Below are 19849 nucleotides of genomic sequence, written 5' to 3' on the forward strand. Positions count from 1 at the left end.
GGAAAGGAAAGGAAAGGAAAGGAAAGGAAAGGAAAGGAAAGGAAAGGAAAGGAAAGGAAAGGAAAGGAAAGGAAAGGAAAGGAAAGGAAAGGAAATCCTGAAAGAAAGTGAGATTAAGAAAAATAGAGACCTTGTGCTATTGTATACTTTCTTTGCTCTTTTAACTCCATCCCATCTTAAAGCAAGAAGTGGAGCTAAGCCCGGGACCACTTTTCCTTCTGAGTGACTGTTGTTCATGAACAGCCCTCCCGACATTCTCCATTTACGCACAGGAGTAAAGGCTGTTGTGGTTTATTTTTTTTCCTTCCCTGCATATGAGTATCACGGTTGGAATTTTTTAAAATAATAATTACACTATTCCAAAGTGATGTATATTCTTACTAAACACATATTTCAAGAAAGAGCAGTGACGTTGCCCCACTATGGAGTTAAGGGCTCCTGTTTTATAAAAATACATTGCAAGACAGTACAGGGCATAGCAGTAGATAGTCTAATAGTGACATCCGATGAACCTGGACTTAAATCACCCGGTGGTGCCTGGGTGGGTGCAGCGTGGAGCTGCATCGTGCAGGCCGAGGGTCTGGTATGAGCGTTTCCTCCTCGTCTGCCTGATGCTGATGCCCCAGGCCTGCTTGGTGCGGGAGGACAGATCATGGATGTGACTTCAGGCACCTTCCCAGTTGAGTGGATGACCCCGGGCAGGTCATTTTGGCCTTACCTGCGCCCAACCTGGTCTTGGATTAATGGCTGCCTTCTGCAGGGAGCTTCCAGCAATGAGCAACCGCCCCGTAACTGCTGTGCACTGTTAGCAGGTACCTACTCCATCTTACATGTCATTACACAAGTTACTGCAGCCTAAAGGTCTCATGAAGCTTGTACAGGCAGCCCTAGGAGCCCCAGTCAAGGTGAAGACACTAGATAAAGTGCCCTGTCATTGCAATGGGCAAGCTGCTTGCAAGACAGGAAAGCATTAACCATGTTTTGCAATGACATAGAGAAAAATCTGAGGCTAGGACAAATTTCTGGCCAAACTTCAAGCTGTTCATAGCAGTATTTCCCCCTCCTTTGAACCCAAGGTAGCCACAGTCCAGTTCGGAGAGCAGTCATGGCTTGTAGCTCTGGCTCCTTGAAGCCTCTGGCCCATAAGAAGGAGGGATGAAGCTGTTCCCAACACAGAGTTTTGGTTGTTTACTGGATGCAGTTTAGTCTTTTAGGTCATTGTGCAAGCTGCAGTCCCACCCGTCCCAGGAGGACAACGCGGAGGTTTCCTGGAAAGGGATATGAGGCCCGTTGCGTCACTAGTTCCTTGCTAGAAGTTTTGAGGGCAATTTCTCTTGATCTCGCCAACATCTCAGCCAGCAATTTGTACTTGCTGTCACATGGCGGGAATGGGAACTTCTTCCTCTTGCCCTATTTGGCTGCACAAGCCGTGGGAAGGGCAAAGAGGAACATCAGTGAAGGAAGAAGAGCACATTGATTCAACAGAGCAAGGGAAAAAATGAGGGAGGAGGAAAGCAGAAAAGTGACATGAGAAATAAGAGCAGCGGAGGAGCAGAGGCTGCGCCTGGAGCTCAGGGCTCATGAGGCCCGGCAGGATAGAGCTTGGGCCCGGTTAAGAGGAGACCTGCCAGCAAAGAGAGGTTGCCTGCGCGAAGGGCCAGCTCTTCGGTGTAGTTGTGATTTGCATCAGCACATGCATTTTCACCTGAACTCCGGTGTGTTTTGTCCTCCAGCAAAAAGCTGGCAGCTCCCATCCGAGGTGGAGCCAGGTGGCAAGGGCTGGTGAAAGGGAAACCACTGTATTTAAGGGCCTGAGCCAACTCCGGGGCGTCCAAGTAGCGCTTAGGAGCGAGAAGGGCAAAAGCTCTTCCCAGCAGYGGGCTGGGATCCATACCCTGGTGGGAACCCGAGCCCTGCTTGGAGCGGACCCCGCTCCTCTGACGAGCAGCAAATGCTCATTTCCAGGCTGGCCTGTGGCTCCAGCTCCCCCCTCGGGAAGCAGATGATTTTACATGCCTTTTCTTTGCTTCCTTCCTCAGTGCAGAGGGAAATACTTGTGGTTTTGCAAATGCTTCCGCAGCACAGACCAGGGTGGCAGCTCTGAGTGGAAACCAGGAGCGAAGCCGTGGCCGTGGCTTCCTGAGATGGAAAATCACGCCGGCACACTAAGGTCCTGCTTTTAACAGCTTTTCCCACCGCACTGTTGCTGCTCTTTCTGGACACCGAATGTGATTGCAGGAACCCAATCCCATGGCCAGTGCCTGGCCCTGCTGCCTCCTGCTCCCTCCTCCTCCTCGCCACCGTGCACCGGGTTGTGAGTGCACCTTTCATTTCACAACACACTAGTTCTTCACAGGGACTCAAGTGGATTTTTCTTTTTTTCCTGCTCTTGGTAAAATCTGCTTCCCACTACAGAAATATGATCTCTCTAGTCCTGTGCTGTGAGCACGTTATTTCAGCCCTTTTGTCCTGTTTGTGTTAGTGGTCAAAAATGCCCTTGAGTCACAACATTCTCATTCCCTGTACAGGCGGTCATGTAGGGGACAGTTCTCCACTGGCCAGGGTGAATCAAGAAAAGGTGTTTTCTGCTTTAAACCTGGGCCTTTGGGAAACTCAGATGAGGTGGAGCAGCTCAATGAAGGGCTGTTCAGACCCTATAGGGCAGTCCAGACCCTGCAGCTCTGCAGGCAGCTTCCAAGTCTGGTTCTGGCCACCAYGCAAACGCAGGCTGTGGTGTGGGAATGGGGGTGAACGCGTGTGAAGAGGGAACGGGGAGGGTGGCCGTGTGGGCACCTCTGCTCTCGCACGAGCGCCGTGCTACAAAACTGCAGCCCGTGCTGGCTCTGGTGACACTGTGCTAGAGGGACCGGCCTTCTCAGGGGKTTCCACACTCCACTGTAGGCCTTGCAGGTGGCTCAGTCTCTCTAGGCTGCCATGTGTGTGATAGGCCTCGGGGCTACGTTGAACCTGGTGGGACCTGGAGAGACTCAGGGCAACATCTGGAGCTGTGAGGCCCGGCACCAGTCCCTGTGGTCTGCYCTGCTTCGTTGCTGGAGGGGCCCCTGGCAGGGCTTTGGCCTGGGATGCTTTCCCAAATAACGATGATCTGAGATAGGCAGCGTGACACTGGCTGGTTTTGGAGGCTGGGGTACTTTTGCAGTTGAGACACRGACCCTTCAAGCTCAGTGTCAGTTTCAGTGTAGCCCAGATGGGCCACTCGGAGCTGTGAGTGTGTCACTGTGCAAGGAGCACCCCAACCATCGATCACAGAGACCCTGTGCCCCAAGAGCCTTGACTTGAGCACCACTTGAGAGCAGGAGCTCCTGCCACCATCCTCTGCCCTGCCCCATGGCATGAGGGGCAGCTGCCTTGTGTGTGCAGCAGTGTTCAGGCCACTGTATCTCCCATTTCAGTGTGTTAAATTAAACCGAAAACCGGGTGAATTTAACATCCGAGCCTGCAGCAGTTCAGGAGCTACTTTCTCCATGGCTCAGCCATCCCTGCCRCAGAGCCTGCAGCACGTGGCAGAGGGACAGGGCAGGAGCAAGGGGCAGGAACCTCTTCAGCCCTCCCACCTGGTGGCCCCTGGGCCCGTGTGGCCTCAGGGACGCTCTGGGGCTGCGCTGCTTTGTGGTGTGACACAGCCCAGCACGAGGGGGTGTTGATCCACTCTAGGAGCAGGGCGCAAAGCAGGCAGCCGTGCTGTGGTCTGGATGAGTAACAAAAAGATGACTGCAAGCTGCAGAAACGAGGAGCTGACTTCATTTGTCTGCTAGCAGGGGCTAGACCCAACAGGCCGGCACTTACCTGCTTAGCTTTAGGCTAGGAACCTGCTAATATTAAAGCATTGTCAAGCGTGCATCACACTAACCCACACAGGGCACTAACAATCATCGTCTGCTGGACTTGCACCATGGCAGGCGTTGTGGCAACCCCGAGCCGACAGGGTAAGGCCGGGCTTATTTTGTCTAGGGCCACGCGCCACGTGCTGCCTGCCGCTTGCACCATCGTGTCGCGTTGTGTCGGATGGCTGCGTCTCCAGCCCCTCTGGGAGGGCTTGGAAACAGCTCCTGCAACACGGAGGGTTTGGGAAGCATAGCCTGGAGTTGATTTTCACTCCCCGCCAGTTGTTCTTGATGGACTAGATTAAGATGTCAGCGGAGATCTACCTGCGCCAGCGCGGCGTGCTCTTGGGAAATAAGTGTTGTTGCTGAGACATCCCTTGGAGAAGATTAATTCTGCATGGAGAAGCAGATTTTGCTAAGCAGAGCTGCTCTGTCTTGATGACTAATTAATTCTGTCTTCCACCCACACACCACGTACAGCTCGTAACGTGGAGGAGTCAGCCGCAAGGAGGAAAACCAAAGGGCACCCTCCTGTGCGGCTCTGATCCCTCCCTGAAATGATCCAGATCCATCCTGTGCCCAGGAGTGCTGGAARGTGGATCCTACCAGCATCACAGCGAGGGGCTGCGTCTTGCTTGTGTCACTTGTGGGAGACTGCCAGGAAACGGTGCTAAATAACCAGAAGGGAGATCCATTTATTCCCTGTCAATGTTTCTCACAGAGCCTCAGCACCACTTTGATCCAAGGAGCCGTCTCCAGAACAGTTTGGGTTATTCCAGAGAAAACAGATCTGTTGCCAAAGAGCAGGGGCTCCTCTGAAAGGAGGTGCACTTGGTTTCCAGAGGCATCAAAACATGCTGCAGGTCTTTGGCAAAAATTAAGTTTTCAGCTTTAAGCAAGCACCAGAGATGAGAAATAACATGGAAAGCAGCAGCCTTTCCCAGCTCCAAAAACGGAAACTACTTGAGCCCGACTCGAGGAGTCTGTGACCCCGGTCTGCTGCAGTCCCACCCACAGCTCGAGCGTGGGATCCAGAGGTGACCACAGTAGCACAAAACCCACCCAGAAAACCTGTGGGAGTTGAAGTTTGCTGCCAGGGGTCTACCTGCCTCACAGTATCCGAGTTAGCTGTACTTGAAGCCTCGGCTCCAGGAAATCTGCATGAGCMGCAGCTAAAGAGCAAGTGTAGTGAAAACATCTGCCCTGCAATTAAAGCCAGGTAGTTGCAGTTGCTTCCGTGCTGCTCTGTTATCTTTACTCCACAGCTCTTTTTTTTTTTTGTGCAATTTTTTTTTGTTCTCTTTCAGGCTAATGAAACAACTTCTCTCTTTTACTTTCWGGGCGCCAGTGCCTTACTTTCATTCTCCTCATTGCCTCATTGCCCATTTAATGTCTGGTAGTGACATCATGAGAATGAGAATAACCTATATGAATCAGGCCTGCCAGATTAAGGACTGCACAGAGAAGAGAGAGAAAAAAAAAAAAAAAAAGCAAAAAGCAAAGTAAAGGGACAACAGGAAAAGGAGGACAGCTTAAGAAAAAATAATGACTAGATAAAACGGGTCTAGTTATTAGGAAAGTCACGATCATTGCCTCTTCCYTCTATTCTTCTGTGAGAGTACAATAAAGAAGCCCAAAAAGATGTAAGTGGTATTTTGGGGAGAACACTTTACATTTGGCCTGGCTGTGGTGGCTTCATTTTATTGCTGGCCTGATCTGGTGGGCTGCAATGGGAGTTAGGTCTGATCATCTTTTCCTTTCATATCGTACTGGGTCTGGCTTTGGCTGGCCCATTGGTGTCTCAGTGGACACCTCTAGGATTGCAGCATATTAAATGTGGATATTTCACCTCCAGATCAGATAATTTCAGTGAGCATTGGGCTGRTGCACTGCGAGTGCTTTTCAACAGGAGAAGTGACTTGCCAGATGAAAGGAGTTAGGTCTGCATTCCCAAAACTTACTTCACTACCAGATCTTTTTATACTGCTACTTACTAATCTGTGTAGTATGTATTCACAGGAAATTTGAAAGTTTAATTGAGTAAAATGCAGTGATTTCACTTCCATGGCCTCAAGCTGCTCAGGTGTCTTGCATCCTAAAACTGAGTTAGCCTCACTGCTGGTAATACAAGGGTCTTCCTTGTACCTGTATTGACTTCCCAAGAGCTGTCGGGGGTGTAAATGCAGATTTAGAGATAAAAATATCTTTGAAGTACTATAATGGCAGTATATGATGCTCTGATATTTGTTTTTTTCAAGGCCTCACTGACAAGGAGCCCGTCAGACCCAGAGAATAACAACGTCGACAATGAGTGAGTAACCCCTGCGTTCATCTCCCAGCTCGTGTCTCTCCTTACCACCGTGGCTAAACGCTGCTCTGGTTTATCACATGCACTGAGTGACTCAAGGCATAGAAAGCTGCTTCCACCGCGCGTTCCCAGACTCTCCCACCACGGATAGTTGCACACACTGATTTCCCACATGCCTTCCCGCGTGGCTCTGGGCTGGTCGCTGGCCCCTGGACCTAGCAGAGGAGAGAGCATCTTCCAGCTGGCAGCCGGGAGTCTGGGGTGGGAGGGCCTGGAGCAGCACAGTCTGGAAGGGGGGAAGCAGAAGCAGGCAAAGCTGTCCTGATAACTTCTGCTGTGCTAAGGAGAAGTGGGAATAGCATCGATTTGCTTGTAGTCCTAAATATTCTGTCCTGCTCTGTTTAAAAAATCTAGAGATGTGTTGCCTGAAGAGATCGAGGCTCCAGCTTAGTACAGTGCACAGATTCATTCTTGGGCATGAGCAACGCGGAGTTAGGAAGTCCACATGTTGCAAAGTCATAGGGCAAGAGCTGTGCAGAAAACCAGGAAGGATGGCTCTGATGGGTAGCTCAGGCCATGATTCACCATAGGTCTCCAATGATGAAGTCAGCAGCGTGATTAGAAAGAGGAAAATATCTCTTTCCTCCCCAGGAATCACAAGGGTAAAACCTGTGATAAACTCCTGCACTGCAACTCCTAGAGACACGGTAGTCTGTCTAGACTGGGGAAAGGGGGGAACTTGCACTGGGCACCAAAGAGAAGAAACCCGAAATCACCTTTCCAAAAGCAAAAGCAACAGTGCCCACTGTGCCTCTAAGTCCGCCTGCAGTAAGGAGCAACAGGAACAGTTTGATGTACRTGTTAAACACAGCTGAAACTCAGAAGCTTAAAATACCACTTTAAACCATCACCTCCTTGTGCTAAAGAGTGTCTCTTCGAAACGTTATGGCCTCTGTGCCTGTCACGCCGGCCTGCTGCTCCTGAGGGGCCCGCGGGCTGGCTAACCTGGAAGACCCGGCTGCCAGGCTGCAACCTGCAACACCCGGCAGCGAGTCCTGTCACSCCTGGACATGCTGCCATGCACCCTCATGTGCCATTAATGCACGTGTCTGCAGTTGAACTCGATGATCTCAAAGGTCTTTTCCAACCATGATGATTCTATGATTCTAGCAACCGCGATGTTAGACCATAACTGCGATGTTGGACCATAATTTCTACTGGCAAGAGCTACGTGCAGACACTTTCTGGAAGTGCTTGAGCTTCTCAATAAAAGAGTATAACTTTGTGGAAGGAGTCAAACTGTGCAAGGAGTCAGAGAGATGGTTTTTAACCTGTGTAGATGCCTCATCCTTTACCATACAGACTGGTGTGGCTAGGCTTACAACCACCAAAATCAGCCTAGCCTTGGTAGGATTGCTTACTGAAGGCATAAAACCCATAAAACCAGTTACAAGAGAAATAAATGTCAAGCAGTAAGAAAATAACTAAGTATAGAGGCTGTAACGGGTGAGCTCGCTCATCTGCAACAGRAGCTTAATATTATCTGTCAAGGGAGCAGTCACACGAGAGAGGTGCAGACCTGCTGCACTCCAGAGCTTGCTCCAGGGCAGCAGCAATGAGGCAACATCCATCAGATGGGGAAGGAATGCCTGAAAACTCATGGACAGTGTTTTTAATAGTCTGGCTAAGAGTATGTTTGACACCAAATAAGCATCTAAAACAGGCACTAGTAAGTGCCTTCCAAGTGCATGGGAGTACAGCTTTAGGTATTCTTTATGGTATTGTGCTACTTTCCACCCCATGGTTGGTCTGTGACCCATTCTTAACACCTGGTAAGCCACAGGCTGGATGATACAGCCCAGGAATGGTTTATAATTGCTCRCAATGCTTGCATCACTGTCAGAGTTAGCCAGCCTTTTTTGACCCATTTTTGAGTCACAAGAGATTCAGAAGGCTTTTTAATGATTGAATTAATTAATTAATCAATCATTAATCAGTACAAGAGGGACCTAGATCTTCTAGAGAGGGTCCAACGTAGAGCGACAAAGATGATTAAGGGACTGGAGCATCTCTCATACGAGGAGAGACTGAGTGAGCTGGGCCTGTTTAGCCTGGAGAAGAGAAGGCTGAGAGGGRATCTGATCAATATGTACAAGTACCTGAAGGGTGAATGTAGGGAGGATGAGGCCAAACTCTTCTTGGTGGTGGCCAGTGATAGGACAAGGGGCAATGGGCGTAAGTTGAAACACAGGCAGTTCCATCTGCATGTGAGGAGGAACTTCTTTCCTGTGAGGGTGCCAGAGCCCTGGAASAGGCTGCCCAGGGAGGTTGTAGAGTCTCCTTCTCTGGAGATCTTCCAAACCCGCCTGGATGCCCCCCTGTGCTCTGGGTGTTCCTGCTGGAGCAGGGGGGTTRGACTAGAACCTCAACCATTCTGTGATTAATCCAAGACTTTCTCATTCTCAGGAAGATGATAAAAGACAATGGCCTAGATTCGTCCTACCTAATTTTTACACTTACCTGAGGTTTCTACCAAGGAGCTTGTCACCCTCACCAAGGAACTGCCCAGCTCCACAGCCCATGGCAGCATCTCAGCACTGCCATCCATTCCCATCACTGGGGAGGCTGGCACATCATGCCCCATGTCTTGCTCCAARATGGTTTTGCTGACTTTGGGTCTAATTTTGCCCTTTGCCTTCCGTTCTTCTCAGTGCATAGTTCATTGTCTTTTCACTATAAACAAATTCTTCTCCCCTTAATCTTAAAACACAGACAGGTCTTTAGCTGGGGTAGAGCTCATTTCTTGCTTTCCTTCTTCCTAAATTGCTTTGCCCTGTCCCTGTAAATCATTTTTATTGCTGCCTTCTAGACTCCCTCTAAGCTGTTAATAACTTTTTAGTAATGAGATATTCAGAAGTCTGCACCGTAATCCTGATGGAGTTGCATTAGCCTTTTCTTTGTTGTCCTACCGTGCCATACATTTTCCTCCTCTATGCTTTCCAGTTAGCTCTTTTCCTCCCAGCATTACTGTTTGCGGGCCTCTCTCTCCCCAGAACAGCTGATTTTTGAGTAATTTCCCCGCTTCAATGTCCTGACCTGTTATTTTCCAAATCAGAAAGTCTAATAGCCCTCTCTTGTATTGAGTAGGCAACGCCTTGACATGATTGCAATCCCTCCTTCTCCAGAGCTGACTATGTAGATCAGAGCAGCAAGGGGCCTCCTCTCCTTCTGGAGAGGCCACTTGCTCCAGGCTTTGTCCAGTCTGTTCTTGAAAATTTCCAAGAATGGAGGCTGCACAGCCCCACTGAGCAATCCGTCCCACTGTGTGGTGGCCTCAGGATGGAATCCAGACAGYACCTCTAATTTTTAAATTTACTTCATTTTTTTCTCTACTAAATAATACAGATTTTTGACTATACAGAAATAAAATGAGCAGCAACTTGCTTTTCCCCCTTTCTCTTTGATCATGAAATACAAATGGCACTGTTTTTTCCTGCCAAATTCTAGAATTTATATGGTAGGGGGCTGTTTGCTTTTGYCATTTTAAAAACACATGTAGTTTTCAGTAAGGTTGAATTTTACCTGGAGATTTTCTCCCATGATTAAAGGTCACCGTACAGATCAGGGCATCAAGAATAATTAACAGTGGGAAATTATGCAGTCCCTGAGAAGACAATGAATCTTCTGTGGGCCTGCAAGCAAGCTGCCGAGGGCTCTGCTTCTAATTCATCACATCATGTAAAATTAGTTTAAGGATTGTCACAGCACAGAGTTTAGTCAATAAATTGTGTGCCAGTTGTGTGTTTAGGTTTCCTGCATTTCCTTTTTCTGATTCTTATGAAGAATTTGCTTTGCAATTGCTCCTGTACATTTCTAGCTCTTGGACACTGATTTTAAACCTTCCCAGCTCCTTATTCTCTTTACTTCATGGAAACCAGATTGCTCATGGTATGTCAGAAGAAGGAGGATGAACAAAGGAATAAACAGAAGAACTTCCTTGCTAAATCCTCCGTTTATGGCTCTGTCAATGGACCTGGCAATGAAGGGCAATATAAATGCATGGGGGAACCCACATGGCCCAGCTGCCATGCTAGGTGGCTCCAGGAAAAACAGTAAAGTGTTTCTGAGAAATGCAGGCCCTAACACTGACATAGCTAGGTCAGATCAGCTGGATTTACTTCTTTCTCTCCTAGGCAGATAGGAACATAAAGATGCCATTAAATTAGTCTAGACTRTTCTGAGGTGACAAACGTGGGACATTGATTCCTGCCTGTTTAGGAAACCTGGTGGATACTGCCTTGCTCAAGGAGGACAACTGTGGGCTATCACAGAAGACTAACACTTCTGAAAGTATCGCTCAYATATGACAAAGCTTCCTTAGGAAACCTTTGCCAAACATTGTCCCTCTTTACGGGAGAAGGGAAACAGGTAACTGCARTAGTCTGCAGCTGACCTGGTGAGAGTCAGGGCCCTAGGTTAGATGAAGCCTTCAGCTAGTGCCCATATCCCACACCTGAGCCTTGTTCCCAACTGGATGGCACAGTGCTGTCCAGTTCAGATTTACCAACATGAATTTTCCCTAGCCCAGCACCTTAGCTTTACCCATGTCATGGTGCAACATGCCCAAACTTCCACAACTTGAACGTGGRGGCCCAAGTTTCTTGCCTACTAGTTCCTTAGAAAGTCAAAGGAATACAACCAGCTCATCAGCTTCCCTTGCATCCTGCAGGACAATATAAAACAGACCTGTCTAGTACTGTGAACTGTTGTGGTCAAATTCTGCAGAGGATTATTCACTATTTTTTTTCCTTATACAGAGAAAGAGGGGATAATCATGCAGGGAATCTATTGATTTTCATTGTACCACACATAAATCATTTCTGAGAATTCCAGTGAAAAAACATAGCATTTCTCTTCTGAATCTTACATCAGACATCACTCACCTGAGAATTATGTTGATATGAAAACAAATATAAGCTGTATAAGCACTTTGAGGAGGCCGAGTTCATTTTTTTGGTCGGAAGTGAAATCTCTTATTTAACCAGCTGAAGACAAGGAAAACAAAACCAAATTCCTGGAGTSATGCAGTGGTTTGGGAGGAGCAAATTGGCCATAGGAGCTCACTTTTGGAGGCCCAGTGTTCTATAAAATTACCTAACTTCTATCTCCACACCTCAAAAGCAGATGTATGAAATACCAAAGCAGCAGAAATGCAAACCGTCTTTACCAGTAACAGCCACAGGACATACAGATCATGGTCTGATACAAAAGAAAAACCTTTTCCATGCAAACTTGAAGCTAGTAACTAGTGTAAAGGTATGCAGTACTTTAATTAGACCTCGAACAAAGTTGACCAAAGAGTTATGGGAGCTGGATCAGGAACATCGTAAAGGCTTTGCTGTAATGAAGAAACAGCATGTCAAGATGTCAAGTGATGAGCAAGTGATGTTTTTGTGGGGTATGAAAAATAGAGGTGGTATAGCATCTATCTCAGCAAGTCGTGGTTGTGTCAACTTTTCCTCTTTTTTTTTTCCCAAAAAAAAAAAGCAAAACAAGGTGGTTCTTGTGTCTTCAGAGCTTCATTTTCTTTCATAATAATAACTAATTTCTTTAACCAGCAGGTGCTCACAAGAAAACAACARGAAGCCTGAGGAACAGTCCACGATATCGTATGATTACTCTGAGGAGGAGCTCATGGCAAGTATTGAGCGAGAGTATGGCCACTGAATGTGATCCCACGTGATGAGAACATCAAGCATGGAGCAAAACTGCTACTAACAAAACGACCCCTCATGCAGTGAGACAGCATGAAAGAGGTGGAAAAGGCAAGTAAAGAACAAGATGCCATGCGACTGCTTAGAAMGCTTGGAAGAGCTCTTGAGGAAAGTCCCTCCGACCAAGTCTGGGTGAGAACATGGAAAATCCTCACCAGCTGCTGTGTCTGATCAGTGCAGCTGGAAAAGGGACCATGACATCTTGTAAATCAATATTTAAGAGCACAATTCTAAATGGCATTTGCCTGTGAAGATACACCAGAATGTAAGTGTTGAGACATGGTGCTTTGGGGGAAAACCTCTTTGTCTTAACAGAAAAAAAAAAAAACGTAGTGAAATCATTGAATTAAATTGAGAATTGTGTAAAGGAATGTTGCATAAAATTAAAGTTCCTAGCACTTAGGAAAGACAGGACAAATTTGCTCCTTTTGCCATGCAGGCCTCAGTTCCAGGTCTGAATGTRGCACTGTATCTTTGAAAAGAGTTTCCAGTATGGGAAATAAAAGAAAAAAGGGAGCAAATCTCCACTTTGAAATGAAGGTAGGGTAATTCAAGAGTTCAAATCCCACTGCATGGACAAATGAGGTTCTGGAAAATGAGCAGGGAGCCTAAGATTTGTACAGAGAGCAGATGAGCCCCGACTTCCTCACACCTACAGTCGAAGTCCAACATCTTCAGGGGAGGATCCTCACAGAGATTTCTTCACAGCTAGTTCATGGCATGGATCCACCAGAGAAAACAGGAGGCTGCTCCTCTGTACCTGTTTGTCATCTGTTTTGAGATGCTACACATCATCGTAGAGCAGTTCTTTGCAGTCATTTCTCTGTGTTCAGAATTAGCATTCCTGTCTTTCCCATATATTCTATTCCTTAACAGCTAACCTGGAAGAAAAATCACTACACTTTATCATTAAAGAACTGAAAAGTAAAATGGAGATGCTGGAACTCCAAAGAAAATACATTTTCAGTGCTAACTGACAGCAAAACGTGGTATTTTATTGTTTCTGCCTTTATGTTATCTGCACCTTAATGTATTATGATTAACTACTTATGACCAGAAGTAGAAAAACATCTTAAGATGTTATATTTTTACTTCTCCTTTGTAATTTCTTATATCTGTAAAACAGAAATAAATGAATCTGTATCTTTTGTAACCTTTAATAAAGGCATAGAATGTAATTTTGAAAARGGTTGTCATTTTGACTGTTATTTTTGCATCCAGTGAACTTTGATTTGTCATTATCTCCTCTTCCTATGAAGAGAATTCTGAGAGAGTTTATTCACTCCAATTATGAAAGGAGGAGCTCCCATTCCCTTACTTGTCTTTCCTTGCCAACATGATAGAGCAAGARCCTCTATGTCATACACAGCTCAGAGGCCTAGTGAATCACTGCACAAAATCTGCAGAGAATAAGCAAAATGGAGGATGGCAGGAAGGAGGCAGATCCCAGAACACAAAGCTGTAATCCAGTCTGGAAAGGAGGCCTTGCTCCAAACCGCTCCGGGATGCACACTCATACATGGACTGTCTTCTCTGCAAGAGCCTTCAGCAAGACCAAACCTCGGCCTTCTGGAAGCTCAGATGCTGCCCCATCATTGAGCAGCGAGGTTTGGCAGGAACTAAGGCAGAAAGGGGCAAAAAAGAAAAGGAAACTAGTTTTCCATCAAGTTTAGCATCAGGAGCTCACATCAACATTGGCCAGGGCTCTTCAGTACCTCAGTGACCCAGAAAGAGCCTCCTCACAGAGAGGGCAAGTCCTTGCATTGCATAGAAAAAAGCATTACTTCAAATGATAGCACTTCATCTTTCAGTAGGAAAAGGCATTTTTAGACACATGAGTGTCTGCTTGTTTCTCTGCGCTGCRTCGGGAGTCAATGTCCAGGTTTTATACAGTTCATATTAGTTTTCAGCAGCTCTCAGAGAGCTGCCGGGGAGAACAGAATATGCTTGTGTGGAGAAAAGGAAGAGCACAGGGAACTCCAGTGCTGGTGCTGTAGACAGCTAGGGGTCTCCGGGAGGAAAAGAGGAAGGAAGACAGAGCTGTGGTTTGATCCGTGCCTGGGGGAGCTGCCTGCAACTACAGAACAGCTGGAGTTCTGTTATGGAGAACCCCRTAAGTGGAGCCTCCAGGATGCGGGATCTCAGCGTTCCTGCTGTCCCACGGACCAAGGYCTCCGGCACTCTCCCCTTCACGTTCCTTTAGCAAACACCGTTGTGGTTTGTGAGGCACCTGCCTGCAGCATCTCACCCCAGAGCTCACAGAGCAGAGCAGATAACGGGGTGAGAGCCCCCCGATTCGTCACGTCCAGGCCCCTGCTGTCATACAGTCTGCTCCGTAATTTTAACCAAGCAGGGAAGCAAGGATGAGTAGGGAAGCAAGGGTCGAGTTTCACCACAGCAGCTTTTCCATTCTGGACATGGGACACGGCCATCGTTTGCAGAGGGCAGTGTGGGTTCATCTGAGCAATGATAACCAGCAGAAAAGGAGCCACGTGGAGCTGAGACTGCAAAGAAGAAAACAAAACCTGGAGTCTTCCCATCTGAAAAACACCCTCCCAGGAAAAGGCATGCTCTGGCTTCCTCAAGTTTTAAAACACGGTTACGGAAGATACATTTTGGATGTGTATAAAAGGCTCTAAGTGTTACTCAATTTCCTCCTAAATTCAAGGACTAAAGCGGGAATTCAGGAAGGCTGCATGTGACAGAGGAAGAAAACAGATTGGAAAATAAAACACCCAATACAACATGTTTTTTGAGGAATGGTAATGCCACAGTGTAAACTGCAAGTGCTGTGAATAGGCCTGGCTGGAGTTTTGTGATGTTCTCCTAAATTAGCTTTCTCTTTGCCTAGTCCATCTGTGAAATGTAACCTTTTTTTTGAATCATGATTTATTCTTTCKGCATGTGTGAAAAGTTTGCCTTTTTGTGGCCATAGCCTGCTTGATTTCGGCTGCTTTTCCAGGCACGAACAGAAGGTAAACAGACATATGGGCTCGCAGATGAGCTTCAAAACTGCTTGGAGGGTTTATTCTAGCAGGTGAGTTGAAGATGCTACCCCAGGGCAGGACTCTGCTCACAGGAGATCACAGACGAGCCATGGAGCCTTCCTTATCCCCAATGAGTTTAGCACCATTTTCAGGGTCTCACCTCTTCAAAGCAGAGCAAACCCAAACTCTGCCAGTGTGGTAAGAGTGGGTTTGTTCAGTTCATTTCCTCACTGTTTTCACACTCACAAAGACGGGGCAGTTCAAGTGCAGAAGCACGGAGTGTTTTGGGGGTGACTGCCAAGAACGGGGTTGCACTGGGCTATAGAAATCATCAGACTAACCTTGGTCACAGATTATTGGGCTGGATATTTAGCCTCAGGCTCTGAAACACACGAATATGGAACCACCGAGCAGCCTGGGTGACACCTGCCCACACACAACAGCTTCAAAACAGATTTTCACCTCTGGTGTCCTAACCAATTGATAAGCACTATCAGCTCGTGAGCACAACAAGCCATTAAAATAAAGATTTTGAGTGTTTGGCCATTCACACACTTGGGTCTAGCAACTTGGGTCTAACTGTAGAAATGCTCCACTAGACCAGTGAACACTTTGGGTACACATTCATTCTCCTATGGAGAAAGTACTCACTTAAATGGATCCAAAACCACTGGAAGACATGGAGAACCTTGCCTGCGTGATGACTCCAAGCATAGGGACAGCCAAGAGAGCCCCTTTGGGTGCAAGTGCACATGYAAAGCTAATGCAGACCTCCACCAGGAGGCACATAGAGCTGTCCCTGTTGGCCTTGGCTACAGCCACAGGTTGGCTCAGGAGAAAGATGACCAGAGAATTGTGAAATCTATATCCTTGTTTCAACATAAGCAAGCCAAGGAGAAAAGGACACACAAATCAGGAGCTTGGGGATGGCAGGGAGGAGAGAACTGTGCAGAATACAACTTATTCAGAAAAATCCTACCAGAAAAATAATAGTAGAAACAGACAGATGTTTTCCCACAGAGAGACTGAGCAGAGTATTAGGGAGACGTGAAGAGCTTAGGAAGTTTGTATTAGTACCTCAGAGCCTCATTGATCCTGCAGTAAAACCCTACGTTGTTTTTTTGGCTGGGATCCTGCCATCCATCCCTGTGTCTTCCAAGGACTTGCAAAAACGACACAATCTTCTGCGTGGAAAAAGCCTTGAGATGCGGCTCCAAGGCAGCTCTTGACAGACGACTACAGAAACTGGGTCACCTTTCACTCCAAGGCAGTGTCAGGAAGCTGGAATCTGCACCCCTTCCCCCCTTGCCTTCCATTAAGCTTCACTTGTGCGTCCATCCCTATTTTCATGTCATTGTGAATCAGCGGGAGCCAAAACCTGACCCTTAAAAATGTGATTCCGCCAGAAATAAGCCTTGCTGTGATCTGAATCCGAACCACAGAATGGTTGAGTTTGGAAGGGACCTCTCAAGGTCATCTAGTCCAACCCCCTGCACATGCAGGGTCACCTCGAAGGCTGGAGAACAGTTGAGTTACTTTAAATAATGATATAAAAGAGTAGTTGCTGCCCCTACCAGGTRACCTCCACTGATCACCTCTTTCCCAACTGAGACTTGAAGTCCCACGTGGGTCTGTCGGAGACTTCCCTACCACAGAGCGTCCCGGAATGGGAAGAGCYAGGGATAACGCAGCCGTCTTTTGACCAGATTCGCATCTCATCTTTGTTCCTGTCATTCACGCCACGCAGAGCTCACAACAGTAACGAGGAGCACTCGGATCATCAGTTCCTTTTGCTGAGGAACCTCTGGAGGCCACGCTATACGAACACAGTGAGGAATCACAAGAATCCTGTTCTCAGAAGATGGGCAAAAAAACCCCAAACCCTCCGATATCACAGTGCTCATGTACACATCCTACCCAATATACAAGAGGGGTTGTGTAAAATTATGAATGGACAAGCACTGCTCAGTTTACAAAAGGGCAAAAAATATTCCTGCATTTAAGGTTATGGTTATGCATTTACAGGTAAGTGAACTAGTGAGCCCCAAAATCTTCCACTAGTCTAGGTATATAACCTACACCAGATGCATTTATATAGCTCTGGCATGGACATTTATATGAAACTCATATATTTACTTTTTTTAAATGACTTAAAAGAAGCCACACTAACTTTTATTAAATAAAAAGTATATAAAAACAAGTACAAAAATGTGATCCACTTCTTTAAGATATAGGCTCAAAATAGAAAGACTGAGCAATGTTGTTCAGGCGGTAAAGTGCAAGGGGAGCTGTTATCCCAGCCATGCTTAATCCATAAATAACCCTTACACAGCACGAAGGAATAGCAAAAGTAAACGGAGAGCAGACGCAACCACACTGTGGCTCAGTTATTCCCGCACATTCACAAGGAAGAGACCTGAATGTCCCCGATGCAGATGATAAGAGGCAACACGTGCCCCACAAACAGGCTGTAAAGAATCACAGGTCTGACAGACCCAACACCAGGGACCCAGCTTTTGGTACCATGACGCAGAGGCTACATGTTCTTCTATGAAATTCCATATTCTGCATCATTTCCTCCTCGTGATGCAACCAGCTCGCACAACTGACTCGATCGTGACAAGAGCTTGCAAACAATTTCGCTCAGGCAAATGCCAAAATTGTTAGGTAGGGAGAGGTCCCAAAGGCTTTGAGATTAGAACAGGATCCTCAGATGAAGATTTGCCTTCCTCCTCCCCACCAGTCATAACCAAGCCAAAATAGCACGTGGAAGAGAAGCTTCTTGCTCTAGGGAACTTCTGAGCAAAAAGCAGAACATGTCTCTCTGTGCCACCCAAAACTGGGAATTTCAAAATGAACAGTGAGACACGACCAAGCACTCCATGCAGTCACGTCACCAGGAGGAGTCTCAAGCAGGTCCTTCACGGAGCCCAAAGCAGGGCTTGCAGTGCACACACACACACACACAGTGCAGTCTATGAATGACCATGGGTCACGTCACCTACATGTGTTGAAGGGCAGGCAGGAGATTTAATAGCAGGGAGAATCCAGAAGGAATAAACTATACAAAAATATACCATTAAGCTGGGGAGCTCTTAAGTGTCCCTTAAGGCAACCACGGTGCTGGTATCTGACAGCACCGCAGCTCTACTGCCAGCTTGCTATAGATACACGTATGCATCTGTCTGCAGCACGCAAACTGAGCAGCCTGAGTGTACAGGGGTGTTTTATTTCATTTCTGCTTCTATGCCATTACAACACAGCACTCCTGCAGCCCGTGATTCTGCTTTTTAAGCATATTTCTGTTTGGTGTAAAAGAAAATCCATCCAATGAGGAGAATATCTCGTTTAATAGAAAAGATGATTTTGTATACAAAGCACTGTGGAAAAGGCCACATGAAGAGCATCATTGAGTTGACATTGTGGCTATTTCTTAAATCAGGACAGAATACGACTACTTCTGGAGCTTTTGATACAGGTAAATGGAAGTTTTGAACAATCTCCTATAAGGTGCATAAGTATCCACAATACAAAAAAAAAAAAAAAAAAAAAACCTATTTCTCCTGTACACAAAATAACATAAACAAAGACCCAGCTAATTATTCATGTCTTGCCATTTTTTTTTCCAGTAGACCTGAATATGCTGGTTTAGTAGGACTGAAAGGAAAGCATAATTTTTAACGTCAAAACTTCCAAGGGGTCTCTGTGCTTCTACATCCGTTGGAGCAATGTGGCTCCTCCAAACTCCGCTCAGGAACACCCAATATGCCAAACTTCTACCCAAAGTCACAAGAGCTTCCACTTGCAAACTGTTGAAAATTTCAGCATTTCCTTTCAAAAAAAAAAAAAAAAGTCATTCTGAAGGTGACACACTTTTAGACCTCAATGATCCCACATCATCTGCACRAGGAGGGTCTAACAGCACCAGCCAGTTGCAGGATCAAGACCCAAAAAGTGTGAAAACCTCCCAAACCAGAGGTATCAAATATTATACATTTACAAAATGCTCTGAATTTTGATTCTTCAAGCTTACTGAAAAGTAGTTTCCAAAACCCTGGGTCTCATCCTGCACATCCTTWTTTATGCAAGCCAACAACTTGCCTGCATATCACGAGCAAAAAGAATAAATACAAAATATATTTGGTATAGAAAACACTAGTATAAAAATTAAAAATCACCCTGTTTTTCAGTCCATCCAAATATTAACAGCAAGCATTACAAGTGATTTTTTTTAACCTATTGCCAAAGTAACTTCCAAGGAGCTCTGCTTTCCCGAAGAGCTGGTGATTGCATTTGCCTTGGAAAGAGGCAGGGAAGGGGCTGGGAAAGGCCAGAGAGAGGCGTTTGTCGTGGGGCGTCAGGAACTGAGGGGACTGAAGAAAACTGAGGCACGCGCAAAGCTGGGAAGAGGGAAGCGGCCGACAAAGGTGGAGCGGGGAAACATGAAGTGGCCGTGGACAGTTGTGGGGCAGCCACCGGCAGCAGCTCCTGGTTGGGGGCATAGGAGCTCCGGCAGCGCTAGCGTGGGCTGGCGGGCCCATGGGGGCTGTGGGGCAGCACTAGGGTGGGTAGATGGGTGCAAGGCCGGGCACAAGGGGCTGTGGGGCAGTGCTAGGGCAGGCAGGTGGATGCCAGGGTTCTGTGGGGCTGTGGGGCGAGGCCGCCATGACAGGCAGGCACCAGGGCGCTGTGGAGGGCGGCACTAGGGCAGGCAGGCGGGCGCCAGGCCGGGCACCAGGGGTCTGCGGGGCTGTGGGGCGGCGCTAGGGCAGGCACAAAGCCGGGTGTCAGGGTGCCGTGGGGCGGTGCCGTGGCGCTAGGGCGGGCAGGCGGGTGCGAGGCCGGGCGTGAGGGCGCCATGAGGCAGCGCTAGGGCAGGCAGGCGCCAGGGCGCCATGAGGCAGCGCTAGGGCAGGCAGGCGGGCGCCAGGGCGC

General features: G+C 47.3%; 1 protein-coding gene and 1 long non-coding RNA gene across 3 annotated transcripts in view; one reads left to right on the top strand and one right to left on the bottom strand.

Moving 5' to 3' along the window:
• The first annotated feature begins 5942 nt into the window (after window positions 1-5942).
• Window positions 5943-12626, top strand: LOC112945472. Of its 2 annotated transcripts, none has more exons than XR_003249016.1 (2): window positions 5943-6156; window positions 11772-12626. It is a non-coding gene; the product is annotated as an uncharacterized LOC112945472 (long non-coding RNA). The 2 variants fall into 2 exon arrangements; XR_003249017.1 differs by having other exon boundaries at window positions 5954-6156; window positions 11775-12626.
• A 6990-nt stretch (window positions 12627-19616) lies between these two features.
• Window positions 19617-19849, bottom strand: part of KLF11 (Kruppel like factor 11) — a 6914-nt gene continuing 6681 nt past the window's right edge. Inside the window, exon 5 of the mRNA XM_026037061.1 lies at window positions 19617-19677. Coding sequence (XP_025892846.1) covers window positions 19617-19677 — 61 coding nt within the window. The remainder of the gene's footprint in view (window positions 19678-19849) is intronic.

Source organism: Nothoprocta perdicaria, unplaced genomic scaffold, assembly GCF_003342845.1.
Source record: "Nothoprocta perdicaria isolate Ctin4 unplaced genomic scaffold, notPer1 scaffold_19, whole genome shotgun sequence".
NCBI classification, from domain to species: Eukaryota; Metazoa; Chordata; class Aves; order Tinamiformes; family Tinamidae; genus Nothoprocta; species Nothoprocta perdicaria.